Source organism: Mizuhopecten yessoensis, unplaced genomic scaffold, assembly GCF_002113885.1.
Source record: "Mizuhopecten yessoensis strain PY_sf001 unplaced genomic scaffold, ASM211388v2 scaffold716307, whole genome shotgun sequence".
Taxonomy (NCBI): Eukaryota; Metazoa; Mollusca; class Bivalvia; order Pectinida; family Pectinidae; genus Mizuhopecten; species Mizuhopecten yessoensis.
In genome coordinates, this window is record NW_018480051.1 from 68,314 (window position 1) to 88,216 (window position 19,903).

Consider the following 19,903-nt stretch of genomic DNA (forward strand, 5'->3'; position numbering starts at 1 on the left):
TATAAATTTTTTTCTTTGTAAGTTGTTCCTTTTTCGATCTAATAAACAATTCAATGCCCCGATAGTAAGGAGACATGAAGGTTTGTTTCCCTTGGTCAGGGGATCTTATTTCCCTCAGGCTTTGCTGTTGACAAATATGATTCACATCAAGAAACATTCCCTCAGATCTCCCTATACTACTTTGTGGGGGTTATAATTGTATAGCATCACATTTAAAGATTTTCTTTTTGCAGTTTGTATAAGCTTGCATAATCGATAATATTTAAATAACTTATTACTTTCTTGTATCACCTTCTAAATGAGCTATTTTATCGTTTATCCCTGCCAGGTACGTACCAGAGATCGGCTGTGTGGTCATAAGGTTTCTCCTCAACCAGTTCTGGTGACATGTATAAAGGTGTACCCTGTAAAAAGATCAAATTCCTGAACCATGAGGATAACAGCAATAATATGAGACTGCTTTTTAAACTATCAAAATTTCTACAGCAATCAAATGTTAAGAACACATCCCCAGTGACATTTCTATAGTCTGATTAATATGATAATATAAAAAAAAAAAACATTTCTTAAGACTCTTTTTGTTTTAAAAGTTGCTTTTTGCAGCATCACATTTTTCAGTTTCATTTCCGCAACAAATTTCTGGGTCCAAGGTTGCATTTCCAAATCCCAGATGAAACAGTTCAGGTGGCGCAGAAATATTCCACAATAAACTAACACACTTTGACTGAACTGTAGGCTGAGCTAAATTTGCACAGTTTCGGAGTCAAGAATGATTTGTTCTTCTTTCACATGCCCACTAAGTTATATAATTTATTCTAAAATGTACATGTGAATCAACCTTGTTTGATAAAGTTATAATGTAAACTAGAAGCAGTCAGCATTTTAGTTTCGGTCAGGGACGTCTGGACCCCTCAATTTGCACATGCCAAATATTCCTGAGGTCAGCCTCATTTCAGGTCTGAGCCTGTGGTAGACCCAGGTTTAACCAAACACTTATAGTTAGCAGTCATAGTGCATTTAGTCACCAATAGCTCTAACTTATACTCACCATTAGAATGGCAAGACATGCAAGATTTGTGTTTCCAAGTTTCTCAAGACGCAAATTATGTGAAACAAAACCGACATGAAATAGAGGTGCCATTACGTATCAGAGGATAGGAAACATTGTTTACTGCGATTAACTTATTCAACCCTGAAATTTCACAATGAACTATTCAAACCTTTGAATAGGAATAGATGAAATGTGTCTTCAGGGGTGAATGAGTTAACAACAACAACATCAGGCATAACAGTTTTGTCCTAAGACAAGATGACAAGTTTCGGTGAACAGTTACGATATATATATGTGACCCTGACCTTGATCGATGTGAGTACTAGCGTGTTGAAGCTCATGGCACGTGCGAATCCGAAGTCGCAGAGCTTGATGATCCCGCCCTTGCCGAGGAGAATGTTCTGTGGCTTCATGTCCCGATGGAGGATACGATGGGAGTGAAGGTAATACAGAGCCGACACCAGCTGACACGCTATCATCTTTACCTGGCAAATAAAGTTACAGAAATTCGTAGAAAGACGCACATAGAAACCTGTGAAAATTAACAATGATACCACAACTGTGTACTGATTGGTTGTGAGAATTTTTCCCTATTTTTACACAGGACTTGTGTTAGCTGAACGCTGAATGTTTCTGCTTCTTTTGACAATTAGAAACAGTGAATACAAATTTAGGCTATGTATTAACTTCAAGCTAAATAATGTGGAAGGGAAACTTTCGTCAAGTCAATTATTCACATTTCGCCAGACATGAGTAAATCCCTGTTTGCCCTGTGAAAGAGTGAATAAATTCTCCCTTGTTGCGCGGAAGACAAAAAAAGGCAAAATTAAACTACAGCCAAAATTTCCCAGCATACAGTATTATACTTTGTACTCAGCAGGCTCAAGCTCTTTGTAATGTCTTACAATATATCAGAGTTGCTTCATGATAACTATTATTCACAGTAAGGTCGTTGATAGCATGATCAACCAAAACACTTATTTTATTACACAATACCTCATTTAATATTGTCATCCATTAGCATTAGAGATTTTGAAAAAGTCTGTTATGATTTAGATAAAAAAAAAAAATCTGTGCAGTCAGTGTGGGCGAATCCCACAGGAAAAGTGTAAGACCATGCCAGGGTCCATATTCATGAAACTGTTCTCAAGCTCAAACATGAATTTTGTGCTCAAGCCCTATTTCTTGTTTTGCAGGTTATGAACAACTGAAAAAATCTTATTTAGTGATTTGGGAAAAATTTGAGGAGACTTGACTTAAAGTCGAATACTGTTTTCAACATTTACATTAGACTTTTATGATAATCTTACATGATTTAAGTGAGTTACAAGAAAGTTTGAGCACAGAAGCCATATGCATGCTTGAGCATATGAACGGTTTCATGAATACGGGCCCTGGACTCAAATATCTGTGACCAAAATATACATTCCTGATACCGGTAATAATATTTACGGTAAACCTCCAGTCAGTTAGAACAAATCAAACAAATATTGTTGAACCTGTTCAAATTAAATGTAATTGTAGCCGCCAAAATAAGCGTGAGTTTGAAATATTGATCATTTTGCAATGGTCTGTCAAGCAGGTAGATGCATATTTTCACTTGCCTACAGACTAAAGCTGATGATTATTCTTGTCTTAGTGTACAGTCTATGCTCACAACACGTAAATGAAAAGATCTAGAAGAGATTGACATCTACAGAATAAATCTAATGTTTATCCTTGCCTTATTGTACACAGTACATGTACGCTCACAACACGTACTATGAAAAGATGTAGAAGAGACTGATATCATATATATAGCGACCAGTTTACCTGTTCCTCGGGAAGATTTCCATCATCCTCTAAAATCTGAAACAGTTCTCCTTCTGCATAGTCAGTTACCACAACTACCTGTTGAAATACAGAAAAAATCATTTTCTTAATTCTATAAGGAGCAATTTTCATGTATATTTCATTTTCACTTAAATACTGACATTGTAGAAATATTAATATAAATATAAACTTCATTCCTTTCACAATAATTATGAAACAAGTTATGCCTTGGTGAAAGGCAGGTGCGCTACCTGCTGCCGTACAATAATCATCATCTTACAAAAATGAAGCATGGCACATAACATTGCTAATGACAAAACAGAGACAATTTTCTATAAAAAGAAATCACAGAAAAAAAAATTGTCTGAAAAAAAAAATATTTGAAAAATGTCTCAGCCTGATAAATTTCCTCATTTAATTTTCAATTTACAAATGTACGACTCGTAACAAAGTTAATACTGTATTTGCTGTAAAAAACATACCTCCCTTCATAAGTGCCCCTCCAGTTTTTGGGCATTGTATATATATGTATTTTACATCAGACACTTCAGTTTCACGATTGGACAAAACTGTTTTCCAGTGTCCAAAGGAAAAACAAGTATGGAATTATAGCTAGGAATTTGTCTGACAGGTGCATATCAGCAACTTACACATCTTATATTTGTTATCGTAATAAGCGCCCTCCCCTCGGCTATTTTTTCAAGTGCCAAAATAAGGGTACTAATTAAGGCAAATAAGGTAAAGGATATACATTTTTGTACCTAGAAAAAAAGAAAAAAAGAAATATATACACACACTACTATGTCACGTTCAAAGAAAAGTCGGTTTTGTATAAACTGTTTACCTCTTTATCTGTTTCGAAGCTGTCCAGCATTTCTATGATGTTGCTATGATGTAGACCCCTCATGATGTCGATTTCCCGGCGTAGATTTCTCAGCTCTTTTTCTGGCTTTCCAACTTTGGGTATAAATTTTAATGCCACCACCTACAGAAAGGTATTCATATAATCTGTACTTTTTCTGATACAATTACTGTAAATTCATCCGAGATTGGAAATCACACACATATTCCTGCCACAGATTTCATCAATCCCTAGACACTAATGGGATTTATTTTATTTTTTTAATTTAAAATTCAATGTGAAATATTCTCACATGATGTGAAACCACATCATCTTGATTTTCTTTCTAAATAATGAAGGAAACATCAGTGATTTTTGTAGAATTTTTTCAGGCGAGTCTCAAATATCTTTTTAAAAAATATTATTATGAGTCCCATTAAAGAAAGATGAGTACTACACGGAGAGTAGGAGTCTATGACTCAAATATTGAGTCCCAAACATACTGTAAATTATGAACTATTGATAACCTTTACGTCAATAACATGTATGATTATTGTTTTTCGTGGTCTACTAAATCTATAAATATATATATGTAAACAAAAGTTGATAATTATTTAAGACAACATTGCAAGATATAATCAACTGTATGATAATTTATGCGAATACCTCAACCAATATATATATTCATAAATCTAAAAAAAAAAAGCTAACCTCTCAATCATGAGTTTTAGACAGAATGAGATGCACAAGGTCATAATCTTTATTTATGTCAAAATTAAAGCGTAAGTGGGTCACAACTTTTACAATCATATATAGGTAAACCAACCTGCGCCTTGTATTTCTTCCTTCCCTTGTACACCTTCCCGAAGGATCCTTCCCCGATAATTTCAAGGACATGATAATTGTCCATGTTGGAACTGTTTCCTCAGCTCTTTGTCAACTTCTGAAATGAAATTATAATGTGAGAAATAGAATTACATCCGTTTAAAACTTATACAGTGTTTTCCTTTTGGTATGCTATTGTATACATGTGTCTTTGGAGAAGTATATGTATCTGCAAGTTGTATTCATGTCATGTTCTGCATAACCCAGTTTTTATGCAACACTAAATATCATTTACTTGTAGTTCTTCATTCTGTAAAAATAACAGTGAATAGGCAGAATATTTAATAACAGTCACCAAAAGTTGATTAGTTGATGGTGCTGTTCTTTTTCTAAACTTATTATTGATAAGTCAATCAGTACTCTTTAAGAAACAATAATTATATATATAAAATAATATAGTACTAATTAGTATGAAGCGGAACTGGACTGGATTGTGTCTTCAGTCTGGACTGGGTGTATCGCCAGTGACCAGGTAGCTCATTTGGTTAGATCAAGCGCCTGTTTAGAGTTTGTAGATTGCGGATTGGAATTTCTGCATTGCTTTTTTTCTTGCACATTATAACAGGTGTGCTATTTTGTAGAAGATTATGGGATATGTTTTGTTCTAAATGTGTGGAGGGTCGGCCATCGGAGATTGTCTATGACTAAACTTAAGCTTTGTTGTGGTATTATTTTATCCTTGTCATGATTGCCTTTTTCATGTTTTTTTCTATATATGGTTTATGTTGAGTGTTGATTAATGTGATCGAATCAGGTTTTGGGTTATTAGCTTTGGTGTTATAAATATTCATAATAATAATAATAATTTGAGGTTCTTATAAACCGCTTTTTCACAACCTTGTTCGTAGGTCGTCTCAAAGCGGTTCACAAATTATTATCAGTGGTTATAGGGCCTTTGCAACCAGCCAATATCTTTCTCAACTCCCTGGGGAGCATACAGCCAGTGCTGCCATTAGGCGCTCACAGCTACTCATTTACAACACAGTGCCGTGCTACTCAAACCTGCAACCCTTCGGCCACGTCAGCCCGGAGTCCTACCACTAGACTACTGTGCCTTCATGCATTGGTATGTTAAGTTGTTAACAAAATCAAGCCCATAATTTTATTTCTGAGGTTGCCAAAAAACATTTATTTCTGTAAAATTGCAAAGACCATTATGCAGAAACACTACTATGGGATACAAGGACCACTCCTTAAATGGGCACGTTCCTTCCTACAAAATGTATGTAACCGGCTAACCGCCAATGCGCATAGTAGTGGAAGGTGAATTCTCCAAAGAGACCCCTGTTATTTCCGGGGTCCATTAGTCCACGGTCCTCGACCCATTGTTATTTCTTGTCCATATCAATGACCAATCAGATTCTGTCAAATCACAAATACGACTATTGGCGGATGATTGCCTGCTATACAGTGTCATCAGATCTATTAGCGACCATACAATACTTCAACAAGATCTCAATAAGTTGGAAGAGTGGGCCCATATTTGGGGTATGAAATTTTATTTTTAAAAATGTTGTTCTTTCGATAAACAGCAAATATTCACATTTCTATGACCTGAACAACCATATCCTCAGATCTGTATCCAAAAACCCATACCTCGGCCTTATGATCTCCGAGGACCTGAAATGGAATACCCATATAAACAGCATCTGTATCAAAGTCAGTTCTACACCGATAATCATACGGCACACCTTACGACACAGCTCAGGAACATGCAAGAAAAATGCTTATGTACATTGTATCTCTTGTTTTGTCTACACTGCAATGTCGTGTGATCATATGGGACCCCTACACTTAAAGCTTGAACAGATCCAGAGGCGAGCAACACGTTTCATCTGTGGGGATTACAGGTCTAGGGAAAAGGGGCAGTGTTGAATCGATAATAAAGGATCTTAAGACCTAAAACTAAAAACACTGCAAGAAAGGCAGACGGAGTTACGCCTAACATTTCTATACTGGGTCAGGTTGAGGGGCTTCTAATTAGTGCCAGCGTTTACCTCCATCACACCACATTACCAGTCAGTGAAACAACCTCAAAACAAATAACATATCCAAACACCAAAAAGATTATAGAGGACATTTATTATCATCGTTAAATATATTGTGAAAGACCATCAGACAATCCCCTCCAAGTGGTTAATTAATACACCAGCATAATCCATCAAGCATATGTTAACGTACAGAGAGCCTTCTGACCATAAGAGCATGTCGGGCAAACTGCACTCTCACTCATCCGCCGCGTTAGTGTAGTGCCAGGAATTGGATTTCGGCGACGTACACATTCGGATTCATATTCAGAACAGGATAGCAAAAAATAAGTGTAGCCGGGGTCGGGTGGGGGGGTCTTGGGGCGCCTTTTGGCCTTGTTCATCCTAATAAATCACCTGATTCCCTTGAGATGACGATGATGTCTCATATTTGTGTGTCGTGAGGTTATTGCAGTAAAAATGCATCGATACGAAGATGCAGACTGATTTAACTGTGTTCACTTATTTAGTGGGACTTAGCAGACTGCAGGAACAGGCTTGAAAATTGGCATTCTGGAATCAACAGGTAAATTAAATTGGTGTAATTTAAAAACTGTCAAGCTTTATACAAAAATATAGCATGCGTAAAGCAAGCGATACACGTGCTTAAATTACACACTGTCATAGTTACCTTAAAATGTACAGATACTGAGATATCAGTCCATGTTTTCGTTTGTTTACTTCGTCGTCGTCTTTGAAGTCGCCGCCATTCTTTGAACAAGTGCGCTTGCGTGACATTCATTGCAAGTAAAGCCAGCCTCTTAGTCTCGATGTCACATAAGTCTCAAACGAAAATTATTATTTGCTTAGTTGTATACATGTATAATATAAATTTATATTTAATAAACAATAGTTTTAATATAAAATATGATTATTCCCGTCAAGACAATTTGATACGAAAATAAACCAATTTTTAAACCTCAACATTTCAAAACAATATGGAGACGGAAAGTGCACGTGGGGAGGAAGAAGCAGGTGCCTGTGGTCAATCTGGGCCCATGCCGTCGGCTAAGGGTTCTAGTGATGAGCGTAAGAAACCCACATGCATCATAGTCCTTGGCATGGCTGGGTCTGGAAAGACAACTTTTGTCCAGGTAAAATATTAACGCTGTCTTGTCTTCAAAACGGATAAACAGAAAGTAGACTATTTGGTCCTACAGAGAAGTTAGACCCATGGCTTAATCTAAAAATGACACACATTTCTTATCTTTCCCAGGGTTTACATTGGAATCATTACTTTAATAAACACAATTAATCATTAAGACTTCATACATTTCATACACTTCATACATTTCGTTATCAAAAGAGTCTTGCTGACATTGGTTAGAATGACGTAATGCTGGAAAGCCAATTTTGCTACTAAAGCAACATTATAGTATAAATATTGACATTCAAGCATATCTTAAGCCATTTTCAAACTGATGTCAACAACTTAAGTTTGTGGTCACATTAGTGGACATTAATTCACTTAATTTACATAGGGTCAAATACAATTTGCCAAGTGCATTGTAACACAATTTTAAATTACCAGATCAGCCTTAAAGGCTAAAGACTTTAGCCTTTGTCAGAGACATTTTCATCTCTCATGTACAGATCTTATTATATCAATATACATAACACACGTCAATCGACGTTTAATCTTAGACGATTTACAAACTTTCACTAAACTACATAATTAATCAATTATTCTCTGCACATGCATGTCCTTCGGGGGAAGGTTCGTTTAATTATAACTATAATTTTCATGTTTGAGCAAGTTTTATTTCTAACAGAGCTGATCTACACAAAAAAACCAGCAATAAATTAAAGTAGCCCAACAGCTCCTTTAGATGTATCAAACAAGGACATTTAAATAGAAATCCCAGTGTTCAGAATTCCCTCATTAAATGCAGAAAACTGAAAAAGAAATCCAGAACTCTGTCTTCCCCTTTTCCGCTTTTGAAATGTATGCCTTTAAACGAAAAGCAACAAACTTTAATTTGAGTTGATCTTGAACCAATGGTCCTGGCAGGACTACCACCTTTGACTTTACTTCTGAAAATAGTTGTGGGTAGCCAGAGAAGAAACATGGCACAGTAGCTTGTTAGTGTCTTTTTACTGACGATGCTAGATGTACTGTAGGGCTGTCACAATATACCGGAAAACAGGTATATCGCAATACACTGGTATATCATATTGTACCACAATACAGAGATGAAATATTGCTGACCTGTATCGCAATATTTTTCAAAAGCATATTTTTATGTAACTCAGCTTGGTGTTTGAACTTTGCAAATTACTACAAATTCTAACAGATATATGCCAATAAGCATTAAGCAGGCTTTTAATGGTTTAAATTTTGTAATCAATGGTTGGTTTGACAAAAAGTCTTTAATCTATGTAATCTACATTGAGCACATCCTTCTTATGACAATATATCGGGATACATATCGCAATACATTCATTCCTAATGTGTAGTATACCTTGAAATTTTCACTCAGTCAAATTTTCCCCCCTCAACAGTAAAAAATCTATTTTCGCCAAATATTAAATCCGTTTTTCACATTTGATTACTATTCAGATTATCTTGTTTACAAAAATGTGCTGTTTTGATAAATTCACCCTCATTACAGAGGGCAAACATTAATTCTGCAGTGAAAATGTACAGTATATTATACAGTAATTCTCTTCAGCTGAATTTTTACATTACTTGACTAAAAATCGGTATCCCAAGGTTTGACTCCTTGCAGAGCCACTTTGGAAAATGACAGTGATAACAGTGGTAGCCACCTAGGCTATTTGTATGATATAACTTCCACAAGAATGAATGGTTTTGCAACAGCAGAATTGAAGGCAAGGTTTTACATTGGTGATCGAGATAATATTGAACAGGGTTAATATTGAAATAATATTAATTTTGCCCTTCATATTTGATATTTTATCTTAAATTACAAACATTCGCTGTATTGATAAATTGGCTAACATTACAAAGGCAAAAAGGCGAAAACTTCCTGATATATATATATAGTAATATTATCTAAAGCTGAATTTCTACATCACTTGACTAAAAATCTGTATCCCAAGGTTTGACTCCTTGCAGAGCCACTTTGGAAAATGACAGTGATTACAGCGGTACCCACATAGGCCATAGGCTATTTGCATGATATAATTTCCTCAAGCCTGGATATGGTTTTGCAACAGCAGAATTGAAGACAATGTTTTCCCCTGCCGTGAGAACGTGCACATGTTACAGTGGTGATTGAACCTCCTAGTCACTTTCACACAAATGCTGTAAAGTACTTGTACATATCATATATTTTTGTGTTGTCCTTTGTATTCAGAGAATCACTGCGCACCTCCATGCAAGAAAAAGGCCCCCCTATGTAATCAACCTTGACCCGGCTGTTTTAGAAGTCCCCTTTCCTGCCAACATTGGTGAGTCTGAAGTGTGATCGATGTACATTGTATAGGAATAATTCAACATATTCACTGATTGGAAGTACACTATTAAATTTAAGGGTCCAAATTCGGGAGTCTCCCTCCTAAATCAGGTGTTGGCAAGTATGGGGAGTGGCAAAATAGGAAGATAAAAGGCCTTGTGTACACACATATATTCATTTAAATGTTTTTCGACTTTTTAACCTACATTGTTAGGTTAATGCATTTTTGTAATGGTTTTTTTCCATATTGTATATATAACACATGTTAATGTAAGAATATAACTTTATTTTCAGATATTCGAGACACTGTGAATTACAAGGAAGTTATGAAACAGTATCCTTTTAAGAAAACCTACTTCAAGTTGATACTAGAACTTAGGGGTATATAATTTTCCTCAGTATACTAATAGCAACTAGCCAACTACCATTTTGTTTCCCTTTGATTAGTCTTCAAATGTTGCAGATAATATTGAAATTTTCAAATGTTATATGATTGTAATAATCTGATCATAATATGATATGATAAATGATATTTTTAGTTGGACTATGAGCACAATTTTGTGGTTTTTTTTTAGTAAATTTCAATTTGCACAAATTATTCTCACTTCAATTTATACATGTAACTATGTATATTCTGATTAATATCCTTTTCAATAACTAACATCAAAATTGAAATTAGTAGAATCTCTTGAACCTTAATAATGACAAACAGCATCCTCGATACTACATGGGTTATGTTCACTTTCGCTCTCTGACTCCTGGAATATGTTGTAGCAAAATCGAAGGCTCAGTGTGCGCCACCTTGTGTATGAGACAAGAAGACTAGTTTGGTCCTTTGTATATGTATATGTATATCAAAAGAATTATTGAGTCACATAATGGTAAAATTGACTGACTTTGAAGTCAGGTGTCACTGACCTCTATAATTTTCGAAGGACAGGTCTCAGCCTAGGGGTTGGACAGTTGTTTTTTTTGACACATGCGTTAGGTAACACAGGTGTTTTTTTACCTGAGTCCAATCAAATAGCTAGATACGGGCCTTCAATTTTGATATGACATATTCCAGGGGTGCAGAGAGCAAAAGTGGTCGGAACCCCTGTAGTATCGAGGTTGGACAAACAGGTACTCTCTAGGATTTTTTTGTGACAAAAAGACAGTGTTTAGGACCTTAACTGTAATAAACAGATACTCATTAGGACCAAACGGAGGAATAGTGACTTCGTTGAATTTGTTTGCAACCAGGTTTGATCAGGTATGTGTTACAACTTATTCAGTGGGTTTCTGTTCAATATTAGCCATACTTCCCACTTTACTGGTAACTGAAATAATTGTCACCATATTCTTAACGCATTAGTCTTCAGTTACATTAAACCCGAAATATTCCAGAAAGGAAAAATAATTACTGCTTTCGTCTTTTTGACGTGTATTTATCTTAGCAATTCACTCTTGTACGGTTGTAAAAATGCTTATTTGCGATTGATCTAGAAAACTGTATCTACTAGGGGAAAATTGGGACAGAAACGGGGAAAACATATTACAATATAAGATTATATTTACAGGACAAATTTTACAGATTTGTATCGAAATTTTATTTACTGAATTGAAGTCATATTGAATTGACCAGAGAGAAACAAAAATTTGGGATTGATACAACTAGCTCAAGTTATAGTGATTGAATTTCTTTTGATATACAGGTGATGAAGTTTTTGGAGCAGAAATCTACAGAAAATGAGTATGTACAATTGTAAAATAATGTCTTTTGGGGGGGCGGGATCAGTTTTAGATGCAGACACAAATTTAAACAAGCATATTATTAGCTCTTATGCCATACCTTGGCGTCCGTCGGCCATACGTCAACAATTTCTTCAAACGACTTCTTCTTAAACACTGATTGGAATTTATCGAAATTTGACTGGAAGCATCCCTAGGTGGTGGGTATTCAAAATTGTACAAATGGTAGGGTTGACCCCTCAGTGGGCTGAGGGGCGTGGCCAAAAGGGGTCAATTTGGCTATATTGCTTAAAAGTAACTTCTCCTCTGGAAATAAAAGATGGATATCAACCATCTTTTACTGGAAGCATCCCTAGGTAGTGGGGATTTAAAATTGTACAAACGGTTAGGCTGACCCCCAAGGGGGCTGAGGGGCGGTGCCAAAATGGGTTATTTGGCTATATTGCTTTAAGCGACTTCTCCTCTGGAACTAAAAGATGGACATCAACCATATTAGACTGGAAGCATCCCTAGATAGGGGCCAGTTGGGATTAAAAATTGTACCAATGGTGGGGCTGGTTCCCCAGGGGGCTGAGGGGCGGGGCCAAAAGGGGTCAGTTTGGCTATATTGCTTAAAAGTAACTTCTCCTCTGGAACTAAAAGATGGATATCAACCATCTTTTACTGGAAGCATCCCTAGGTAGTGGGGATTTAAAATTGTACAAACGGTTAGGCTGACCCCCAAGGGGGCTGAGGGGCGGTGCCAAAAAGGGTTATTTGGCTATATTGCTTTAAGCGACTTCTCCTCTGGAACTAAAAGATGGACATCAACCATATTAGACTGGAAGCATCCCAAGGTAGTGGCCAGTGGGGATTAAAAATTGTACAAATGGTGGGCTGACCCCCCATGGGAGCTGAGGTGCGGGGTCAATTTGGCTATATTGCTTTAAGCAACTTCTCCTCTGGAACTAAGAAATGGATATCAACCATCTTTTACTGGAAGTATCCCTAGGTAGTTGGGATTCAAAAGTGTACAAATGGTGGGCCTGAGGGGCGGGGCCAAAAGGGGGCAATTTGGCTATATTGCTATAAATGACTTCTTCTGTAGAACTAATTGCACTGTATATCAATCATATTTGGTTGGAAGCATTCATGGGAGGCAGCTGGGATTCAAATTTTACAAGTAGTGGGGCTGACCCCCATGGCTAAAGAGTTGGGCCAAAAATAGTTTATTGCTTGGAAATGGTTGAGATCCCCACCCTATAACCATATATACAATTGCTGAGTATGAAGAGAAGAATGCACATATGCTTCCAGGATTGCCCAGGGGTCTGGCCCCACCCTTGGAGACATAGTCCCTGGGTCATAACCTTGACACGGTTGAGATCCCCACCCCAAAACTGTATATACAAATGCTGGGCATAAAGAGACGAATGCAGTCATGATATTATAATTGATCCTTGGGTCTGGCCACAACCCTAGGAACCTAGTTTCTGAGTCACACCTTTGAAACAACTAGTTGAGATCCCCATCCCATAACCATACATAAAATTGCTGGGCATTAAAAATCTAATACAGATATGATACAAGGATTGGCCTTTGGGTCTGGCCCATTCCCTTGGATCTTATTTGGAGAATATTTTGCCATGATTACTTTGATATCCAGATGAGCGATATGGGCCCTCAGGGCCTCTTGTTAACAAAATTCATAGAATTGTTATGTTTTGAATGTTTAATTTTAAATAATGATAAAGGTCTAAACTGAAATTTATGGACGGATAAAAATTTAGTTTTGTTGATATAAGGATGCTTCATATCATGGTACTCCAAGAGTAAATTTTATTTCATTAAAAGGTAAAAATGATCATAACAGACTTTCTTGTAAAAGTATTCACAATCACAGAGAAAGATGCCAGCAAAAGAGCATGTAATTTTGAATGGCTGGGAATGTTAAGTGGATTGATCTATCTTTGATTACAGGTATATCATATTGGACACACCCGGACAGATAGAGGTGTTTACGTGGTCTGCCTCCGGAGCCATCATTACAGAAACGCTGGTAAGTTAGTCGTTATCATCATACATTACACCAGAAATGCTGGTAGGTTAGTCGTTATCATCATACATTATACCAGAAACGCTGGTAAGTTAGTCATTATCATCATACATTACACCAGAAATGCTGGTAGGTTAGTCGTTATCATCATACATTACGCCAGAAACGCTGGTAAGTTAGTCGTGAGCATCATATATTACACCAGAAACGCCGGTAAGTAAGTAGTTATCATCATACATTACACCAGAAAGGCTGGTAAGTTAGTCGTTATCATCATAAATTACACAGAAACGCTGGTAAGTTAGTCATTATCATCATACATTACACCAGAAACGCTGGTAAGTTAGTCGTTATCATCATACATTAAACCAAAAACGCTGGTAAGTTAGTCATTATCATCATACACTACACCAGAAACGCTGGTAAGTTAGTCGTTATCATCATATATTACACCAGAAACGCCGGTAAGTAAGTCGTTATCATCATACATTACACCAGAAACGCTGGTAAGTTAGTCATTATCATCATTCATTACACCAGAAACATATTGGGAATCGAGGATCATAAGCAACTTCCCATCACACATGAGTTTGGGTTTGAAATTGTTTTATATTTACTTAACGTGTACACAATTCTTATTTTTTCTCTCTAAATATATAGACTGTAAAAGTCGAGGAAGGGAACATCAAGAGTTTTTCCTCAGCCATGAATTTGTGACATATCATTTGGCTGTTGTTTTGGTCATATTTAAGTATATGACACATATTATGACCTACACCAGTATATCAGTTGAACAAAAAGTCTGTCGTCAATTCAAAATCAGACTAAGAATTGTTTTAACGTTTTTACTAATAAATTAAAGTGTGTCAAGGTTATAGTGAATAGGAATAGACACCAATTTTATGATTTTAAATATTTGTGGTAAATAAGATTTTGTACTAAAAATAACAATTACTGGTTTATTCTTAGGCTTCCACGTTCCCCACTGTTGTTGTGTATGTGATGGACACGTCCCGTAGTGTAAACCCTGTTACCTTCATGTCCAACATGCTGTACGCCTGTAGCATCCTCTACAAAACCAAACTGCCCTTCATCGTGGCGATGAACAAGGTAAGAGTAATGGTTTTCCCCACTCTGTCAGGGTTCCGTGGTTACTGGTATGTGTCTTGCATGCATACTGTAGTGAATTTGTTATATTTATTATATATATTTACTCACATGGCATTGCCACTTCATAATACTTCCACATTCAGGTGGCATTCATATAGCTGTAATGCGACATTGGATACCACTGACCCTTCCTAAACCAATGACTGTTCTTATCATTGAACAAGCAGATAAAATAAAGGCTTTGTTTGAAGAAGAAAAAATGTTGAATGGTTAATAGGCGATATGAATGCCAACTGGACAAAGGAATGGAAATGGCAAATCCAACATGCAGAACTATTACGCTTCATTGAAGTTGCCTCTGTATAGTTTGATTTCATATTGACTATGAATGGTAACCTAATCAGCTCATTGCTTAGATATATAATACAACTTTGGAGACAAATCAAAATTAAAAAACGAAGCAAAAACTAAAAATAATTTATGTCACCAAAGGTTGTCTTAATTTACATTGTCAACTAATCATACATGAATTGGAGGCTACAACAGTCAAAATTTAGGAGTCTTGAAGATTATAATCTATCATAATACTTATAATCAGCTTTCAGTTAGGAGATAAGGTATTCTAGTTGACTCCAATTCAAGATTTGAATCATATTTTTCCAATAGCTAGTTCCACATAAAGTTAGGCAAAATCCATGATGGATGATAAGAATTTTTACTCTCAAATCATTTGTTTATTACTGCTGAAGTTCCTATTGTTTGAACATGATTAGTTTCGGTAATAAGATTTATAATATTCTCCAGATTGACATTGTGAATAACAGTTTCGCTGTGGAATGGATGAATGACTTTGAAGCATTCCAGGATGCGCTGGAGCATGAGACATCTTACGTTTCTAACCTGACACGGTCCATGTCCCTGGTGTTGGACGAGTTCTACGCCAACCTTCATGTGAGTCAATACAGCGTGGAACACATTCAGGATCCCTTTACCACTGCAAAAACTATCTGCACATAGAAAACTGGGGGGGTTTTGGCATGATTATAGCTTTGATCAATCATTTCTGAAAAGAAAACCATACCTTGACGGACTTTTATGGAAAAACAATAAATTTATGGAAAAACAATAAAGATGGAATAAACAAAATATAAGATCAACAACAGTGTTCTGAGTGTAGAAGTTGAGTGGGGCAGCTACACCAGGTTTCTTACCCAGGACTTCAGATTGTTATACTAACAGAGTGAGCTACCTGGTCAACAGAAGTGTCCTAGGTCAACTGTGCTACAGTTTAGTTATATTTAAAACTAAATTTAGAGGAGGCTACTGTATATATACGAAACAAACAAAACAAAGAACACCATGCAGTGGGACAGAGATCCTTAACACCAGCCATCATGAACTTTTTTGAATATGGATCAAACATTTTTTTGATAAATTTACACATTGCTTTTTCCTTAATAATCCTGTTATATACTGTGATAACTCTTTTGTGTAATTTTGATAAAAACCTGTTTTAAACAAAAAATTGATATTGCCTAAAATTATAAGTCAGTCTCATGTGTGTACTAGTAGGGCCTATCTAAGCAGTCATTGTATACCCATTTTTTTTACTGCAGGTTAACTTTCGTAAGATGAACAAAAAAATATAAAATAGCAATTGATTGTGAAGGGCAAACATTCACATCAAACTAGTATGGTTTCAATGGCGAAGGGCGAAAATATATGGATATCTGTTTATAGCCAAATTTGTTCTATTGTAGAATGTTGGCGTGTCCTCGGTGACAGGAGAGGGAGTGGAAGAGTTTTTCAAGCTTGTGGGTAACGCAGCAGAGGAATTTGAGAAGTAAGTCGGTCAAATTCCATTATCCGTAATCTGTTTGGTAGCTTTTTTTCTTATGTTGTACAGTAGTGCCAGTATCATACTCTGCAGTGTTGACAAAGGGACCTCCAACTATGAGCCCTCGGATAATTGGTAATAAGAAATCGTCCCCTCCCGCAGCATAGTTTTGAGGTGGTTGTTATACTGGAATCATCCATTATCCATCATCCTCGATATCCAAGGGTTACTCTGTCATCCGCTCTCTGCACCCCTGGAATATTTCATAGCAAAATTGAAGGTACACAGGTAAAAATTTGATTGGTCTCTTATTAAAAAATTACCCAGACCAACTGCTTAGGTTAATACCTGTCCTTTGAAGATAAGAGAGGAGCGACACCCGACTTCAAAGCCAGTTAATTTTAACTGTTACGTGACCGACAGATTCTTTTGATGTACATCAAAGATCAAGCTAGTCTTCTCGTCTCTTCCACAAGGTGGTGCACACTGAGCTTTTCGATTTTGCTATGACATATTCCAGTGGTGCAAAGAGCAAAAGTGAGCATAAGTATCGAAGATGGGTATCCATCGATTTGTCTGTCTAAGGACAGAAGTTTGTCCAGATCGCCGCTGCTCATCTTCTTAACTTAATTAACTGAAACCTGGTACTCATGATCTTATACCTTATGTCGTTGTGAACTTTCAATATGTTTTTTATTCGGATGACTTTTTGGGAGTTATGTCCCTATTATGTTAAGGTATACAAAGCACTGTTACTAAACTTCTGAGCCAATATCTATAAAACTTTGTACTCATGATCACTAGTAGCCTAAGGAAATTTTTGCACTTGCAGTTATTTTAATATCTTCTTTGCCAATATTTATAACTTGATCAAATGACTGGTACCTTAGGTAGTTGAGCTCATTTATTTTTTTAGTTCAAATATCTATATAGGAGTTATCTCCCTTTTCTGGTATTTTTATGTGCCTTACAGTTTAAGTTGCATGCATTACTAATGATGGAATAATCCTCAATTAGGTGACAATGCTGTCAGAACATCTTCAAAGGAGGTAACTCTGGTACACTTATTACAAGTTAACCATAACATATAGCCTTAAAATAAAAATGACAAATTTGGGGAAATCTATTTGATTTTAGACTTTAATTAATACAGCTTTGTTATTTGTTTCTGCCAGAGAGTACAGGCCCCAGTATGAAAAACTGAAAAGGGAAAATGAAGAAAAGGATCTTACGGAGCAAGAGGAACAGTTGTCACGGTTACGCATGGATATGGACAAGGACAACCCTGGTAAAGATAACAGTACTTTTATCCTTTATATTGAAATTGAAATTCAAACACGCCTGAAACAAAAACAAAACAAAAATATATGAGTTTTTCTTTAGAGTGTGAATTCTTCAGCCATGTCTTCTTTTCTATTTTAATCTTTTTTTGCTTGCTACCAAACTTTCAAAAAAAAAGCCTTGTGTAACACTCTTTTTCTTCAGAAAAATCTCATATAGCAAACACCTGTTTAAGGAAACTTCCTGTTGGTAAAGACTGATTCAGACTGCCTCCAGCATTTATAACTCACCTGGCCAAAGGAACATGGGCATACACTTCCAACCATCAAAAAACGGGTGTTTTCTGTTATGTTGGCTAAGACATTGCTTATATATTATCTTTACCTTTATTTTCCAGTTCTAAAGAAACAGACCGAGGGTATGACCATCACCCCGGGATTGATTGAGGATGACAGTGACGAGGAGGCCCATGACCCTGACATGATGGATGGTAAGGGCAGATAACTGTGTTTCACAATGCGGGAAAGGGTCAATAACTCTTATGTCAAGAGTTGTGTGGAAGATGGAAAAGTAAAAGTTGGCATTGTGAGTTGTGTATGTACTTCCGGAAGTTTTACATTCAATACAAGTCTGACCAAACATATTCAGAGCAATTTTGAATGGCAAAATCTTGTTAGCCTACATGTGTGGCAGATTTTAATTGTACATAGGATTAAGGTCGCCTTTTAGCTTCAAGCTAGAGGGAATTTCCCTTCAACTCAGTGGTAGAGCGTCCGACTGGGAACCTGGAGATCGAGGGTTCGATCCCCGGTGGAAGCACACTATTCTCTTTCCTGTTACACATGTATAAAGCATTTTGTTTTTGCATGAACTTGATGGTTAAGTTGTACATTTACAACCAATATTTCGCTATGGTTGTCTTTAAATTAATACGCCCATATAGCCAGTGTTCAGCTATACAATGTGATGGATAAAATCTTCAAATTAACACATTAATATCTGTTGTTCAACTGCAGTCATTTAAAAATTTCCAAACTCAAAGATGTGATATTTTTGCAAATACATTTGTATAAAATGATTTATTTCCATTGCCAACTCGGGAACATTTTCTTCAATAACGTTGCACATCTGGAATCTCTTTTCAAAATAATGAATGTCTCAACAATTTAAAATCATCTGACAGCTGTTGGTCTTTTTCAAAATAACATGAGTCACCATAGTCACTTTCAATATTCAAGTTGATTTATATTTGATAGATATTATTTGTATTTTGCTTTTGTTTTTTGTCGACCATTTTATGACCTGTCCTGTGTTGTTGGGCCATTAAGCATGTGATAATAATAACAAAAATAAATGTTTTGCAGAGGAAGAACAGAGGGAGCATGAATCTTTCCGGAATTTTATGCAGAATCAAAAGAGTCGACAGCGAAAAAAACAAGATACAGAGGCTGTTGACAAAACGTGACGAACATTTTCACTGAATTTATAATTTGTTTGTAATTGTCTTTTAGCTGTGCTATTAAAATGTGCTACTACTCATTGTTAAATGGTGCCTTTGTTATTTTTATTGTCGATAAGATTTTGTTTTGTTCTTTATTCAGAAGGAACAAATCAGAAATGTGTCCATGTTATGGTTCTTTGTGAATAGGATTCCTGATAACAAATTAAATCTGTTTGAATTACAATTCAGAAAAAATATGTTCATGTGAAGTAATCGATTAACAATGCTTTCATGCCTACCAAGTAAGATCTATTTATAAATTAACTTATACTGCTTTCCTCGCGCCCCAGTAAGAGATACGTCCCTATCATCTTTACACCACTTCCCTGGCGCCAGAGTAAGAGATATATCTCTATCATCTTTACACGGCTTT

At 36.2% G+C, this 19,903-nt stretch overlaps 2 protein-coding genes across 5 annotated transcripts in view; one reads left to right on the plus strand and one right to left on the minus strand.

The window, feature by feature from the left end:
* The window catches only part of LOC110442880 (serine/threonine-protein kinase 36-like), a 41,651-nt gene extending 34,322 nt beyond the window's left edge, over positions 1-7,329 (minus strand). For all 4 annotated transcript variants that reach the window (XM_021486726.1, XM_021486724.1, XM_021486725.1 and 1 more), the window contains exons 1-6: positions 7,248-7,329; positions 4,531-4,647; positions 3,708-3,848; positions 2,864-2,941; positions 1,357-1,536; positions 337-404 (exon numbers count right to left, since the gene is read on the minus strand). In XM_021486726.1, the coding sequence (XP_021342401.1) occupies positions 337-404; positions 1,357-1,536; positions 2,864-2,941; positions 3,708-3,848; positions 4,531-4,614 (551 nt within the window). In that variant the 5' untranslated portion in view covers positions 4,615-4,647; positions 7,248-7,329. The remainder of the gene's footprint in view (positions 1-336; positions 405-1,356; positions 1,537-2,863; positions 2,942-3,707; positions 3,849-4,530; positions 4,648-7,247) is intronic.
* Positions 7,330-7,537: 208 nt separating this feature from the next.
* Positions 7,538-19,576, plus strand: LOC110442877 (GPN-loop GTPase 1-like). The gene is made up of 12 exons (XM_021486720.1): positions 7,538-7,710; positions 9,937-10,030; positions 10,330-10,369; positions 11,221-11,287; positions 11,730-11,767; positions 13,726-13,804; positions 14,771-14,911; positions 15,716-15,862; positions 16,672-16,754; positions 17,924-18,036; positions 18,427-18,519; positions 19,394-19,576. The coding sequence occupies exons 1-12, from the start codon at positions 7,555-7,557 to the stop codon at positions 19,492-19,494; spliced, it is 1,152 nt and encodes a 383-aa protein (XP_021342395.1). The 5' UTR covers positions 7,538-7,554; the 3' UTR covers positions 19,495-19,576.
* Positions 19,577-19,903: the final 327 nt, after the last annotated feature.